The 4,011-nt window shown below is 49.0% G+C and overlaps 1 protein-coding gene across 1 annotated transcript; it reads right to left on the bottom strand.

Annotated features, from left to right (window-relative positions):
• Window positions 1-1,659: 1,659 nt before the first annotated feature.
• Window positions 1,660-3,000, bottom strand: LOC136503144 (uncharacterized). Its single transcript, XM_066498316.1, has one exon. The coding sequence runs from the start codon at window positions 2,998-3,000 to the stop codon at window positions 1,660-1,662; it is 1,341 nt and encodes a 446-aa protein (XP_066354413.1).
• Window positions 3,001-4,011: the final 1,011 nt, after the last annotated feature.

Raw genomic sequence — 4,011 nt, 5'->3', positions numbered from 1 at the left:
AATAGTCCTTGCCATCAGTTCCGGGCGTCATAACTCTGGTATTTGTGGTCCTTCGATGCGGCCGACTCCGCTCGTAGCTTGTTGTGTGAAAGCGATACCCATTGATGTCATAAACATTACATGACATGACCCTAAAGTTGAAGCCATCGGCAACCTACCACAATTCAGCACTTATAGACGCATCCCTGTAGCACTACAAAGTCAGGCTAGAGCGTTATGTTATTCACACAAACGACCAACTTGAAATCAAGAAACAAGGGGGAAGTTGGACGGTACCTTCTTTTGGAACCAAGAAATGAAATCTTGCTCCTTAAGAATGGTATCAACTTCATGAGGGCGAGGTCGCCTTGATTGATGCCAGAATAGATTAACAAATTCCCTGTGTAGACAAGAAACATGATGGGGTTGGATGCAGAATAGTGATGGTGTAAGTAACAAGTTCGTTGAGAACTTACTCGATATACGGCGCCACTTCATCTAGGTTGGCCAACAAATATAGCATGATACTGTGCCACTCTTCATTGCTCAAGGTCTTTGGGCTCAATGCACTCGCTCTTCCAAGTGACCCTTTCAAAAGGCTGAGGGTAGATTTATTTTCGTCCTCATTGTAACGAGCCGGTCGATTATGCACGCTAGGAAGGTTGCCCTTATAGTATGTTGTTGTGAAGTTTGACACCTCCTCGTTAATGAACGCCTCTGCCATGGAAGCCTCAATTCTGGCTTTATTTCCACATTTCTTGCGAATAGTCTTTAGACATCTCTCGATTGGATAGCACCAGCGGTTCTGTACGGCCCCCCCATTCGTGCCTCGTACGGGAGGTGCACAATCAAATGCTGTATCGACAGGAAGAAGCCGGGTGGAAATATCTTCTCTAACTTATAGATCAACTCAGGGGCTCTTTTTTCCAAGTCAGCCACCATGTTTTGAGATAACTCCTTAGCACAAAGCTGGCGGAAGAAATAGCTCAACTCTGCCAGCATGACCCAGACATGCTCAGGGATGAAGCCTCGAACCATCGATGGAAGAAGGCGCTCAATCCATATGTGGAAGTCGTGACTCTTCATCCCTAAGACTCAGCCAGTAGATGGGTTGGCCCCCCTCTTAAGATTCGCTGCAAACCCATAAGGAAACATTAAGTCCTTGATCCATTAGACTACAACCGTCCAGTGCTTCTTTTCCAAGACGTAATCGCCCCTAGGCCTTCTCCATGTCTTGCCGGCTCTTGGTAGTCACATCTCTAGGTGTGGTCTATCGCATAGCCTTGCTAGGTCCGCTCTAGCCTTAGGGTTGTCCTTTGACTTGTTAGTGTCCATGAGTGTTGCCCAGAGAGCTTCAACGACATTCTTCTCGGTGTGCATTACATCAATGTTATGTGGCAGGGCCAGGTGCTTAAAATAGGGAAGCCTCTCCAAGCCCGACTTATGAGTCCACATATGTTGAACACCATACCCCACGAAACCAACTCCGTCTTCCTTGGTGACAAGACCATCTATCTGAGCAAGAACCTCGGTGCCAGTCATCTTCTGCGGTTCAGGGTCTGTCACTACGACACCTTTCGTAAAGTTCTTAATGTCTCATCTGAATGCATGGTCAAGATGGAGGAATTGTCGATGTTTGTCGAACGAGGAAAACTTGCCACCACTCTTCAACCTAATGAACTACAGAGCTGCCTTGCATACCGGGCATGGGAACTTCTCGTGGACACACCAGGCGCTGAATAGACCATACGCCAGAAAGTCATGCATCAAGTAGTGGTACCAAACGTGCATTGTGAAGTTCCTCTTTGTAGCATGGTCGTATGTTAGTACCCCATGATCCCATGCACTGATCAACTCATCAATCAAAGGCTCCATGAACACACCCATATGTTTCCCCGGGTGACCAGAAATTATCAGCAACAAGAATATGTTCTGACGTTGAAGGACGTCGGGGGGGAGATTGAGGGGGATAACAAAGATTGGCCAACAAGTGTATGGGGCCGCCATCATTCCAAAAGGATTGAACCCATCTGTTGCAAACGCAACACGCACATTACGAGCCTCTAGAGCTTTGTCAGCATAAATGCCATCAAATGTTTGCCATGCTTCACCATCTGATGGATGTACCATCTTGTCAGGATTGTATCGGATGCCATTTTTGTGCCATGTCATCTGTTTTGTGGACTCCTCGCTCGTGAATAGCCGTTGGAGTCTCGGTATGAACGGAAGGTACCGTAGGACTTTCATGGGGATTCCAAGCTGCTTCTTCTGCCCATCACTAGATTCTACCTCCACATACCTAGAGGACTTACACTTTGGACAGTACTTTGCTTCTGCGTGTTCTTTCCTAAAGAGGACGCACCTGTTCTCACAAGTGTGTATCTGCTCATACGCCATCTTAAGAGCTTTGAGGAGCTTCACTAACTCGTACATGTTCTTCGGCAGCGCGTGATCTACCGGAAGCAGGGTCCCAAAAACTGCCAGCATACTGTCGAAGCAGTCTCGACTCATGTTATGCATGGACTTTAACCCCATTAAGCATCCAATGGCATCGAGTTGAGAAACATTTGTCTTGTCATGAAGGGGCCTCTTAGCCGACTCCATCATGCGATAGAATGCCCTTACGGTTTCCTCTGGCTCCTGCTCCACGGTTTCATCCGTACATCGTTCACCGAAGTGTGCTTGGTGGAAGTCATCCATCATGTCTGGTACCCCACCATCACTATCAAACTCCTCCAAACATGGCCTCAATGCCTCATCTCTAATACGATGGCCTTCACCATGGCACACCCATCGGGTATAGTCTGCTGTAAACCCAAACTTGCAAAGATGTTCCTCAATGACCTTCCTAGTTTTCCTATTCCTGTTTGCACATTCGCTGCAGGGACACCACACCTCTATCGCTGCTTGAGCACCCACACCAAATGCTTTGTCCAAGAAATCCTCAGTCTTCTGTATCCATTCACGAGTGACCTGATTCTGACTACGGCGGCCCGTGTACATCCAATCACAGTTATCCATCATCTACCATATATATAACAGAGTAATATAACCATCAATAGCATATGCACTGCTTGCCTACTATCTAATAGGTAGGGATAGGTCCTAATCCCACCCGCGGATGCGTAGATGAGGTTAGTTTCCATGCTCCGCTCCAATCCGAGATAGAATTTCGACAGCACATCCCCGCTGTTCTCCTGATACACGTCCTGGAAGGGAGAGTGTGTATCCGGAGAATAATAGGGAGGTGCTGCCGAAACCCCATCTCGGACCGGACCGGACCATACAAACTAAACCATCTACGCATCCGTGGGCTATCCAAATAACGTGGACAATTCGAAACAGATACGGTCGTAGATATGTAGAGATCTGCATACCTACGACCGTATCTCTTTCGGATGGGAGACGCCTAACTGGTTTACGTGATCTAGCTAGGGTTACGGACAAAGGGCTTATACCTAGGGTGGCGGTGGAGTGGAGAGGTGACGCGGTGCAGGCAGACCCGAAGGAAGACGCTCGGGGTACTCCGGGTCCCCTCCGTCGGGCTCTTCTCTGCAAAACAAAAAACATAATTTATAAGTTCAAAATTTTGGCAGAACCTCTCCTGTACGGGGAGGCTTCCAAAACCTGCAAGGAAAAAGACGGCACGATGGCCGACATCCACAATTTCGGCACGATGGCCGACACAGCGACATATGGCACGATAGCCAACACATCCACAAAAGGCACGAAGGCCCACTAATCCAGAAATGGCACGAAGGCCATCAATAGGTGGGAGGGGGGCTTTACCTTGGGTGGCAGTGTAGTCGGGCGACACAGAGTCAGGATCACCCTTGTCTTCGGCTAGACGCGGGGAAAACGGCGACGACCGCTCGGCGTGACGCGACGACGTGGGGGCGTGACAGTCGTCGGCCTCTCCTTCTCCCCTCCTTCTCCCCTCCTCTCTTCTCCCTTCCTCTTCTCCCCTGCTCTCCTTCTCCTCTCCCTCTCCTTCTCCTCCTCTTCTCCCCTCCTCCTCCCTTCTCCCCTGCT

Source organism: Miscanthus floridulus, chromosome 14, assembly GCF_019320115.1.
Source record: "Miscanthus floridulus cultivar M001 chromosome 14, ASM1932011v1, whole genome shotgun sequence".
Classification (NCBI taxonomy): domain Eukaryota; kingdom Viridiplantae; phylum Streptophyta; class Magnoliopsida; order Poales; family Poaceae; genus Miscanthus; species Miscanthus floridulus.
The sequence above is the reverse complement of the archived record's forward strand: the minus strand, read 5'-3'. Positions and strand labels throughout refer to the sequence as shown.

Coding starts and splice junctions, on each gene's coding strand:
- LOC136503144 (XM_066498316.1), bottom strand. CDS start 3,000: ATGGATAACTGTGATTGGATGTACACGGGCCGCCGTAGTCAGAATCAG.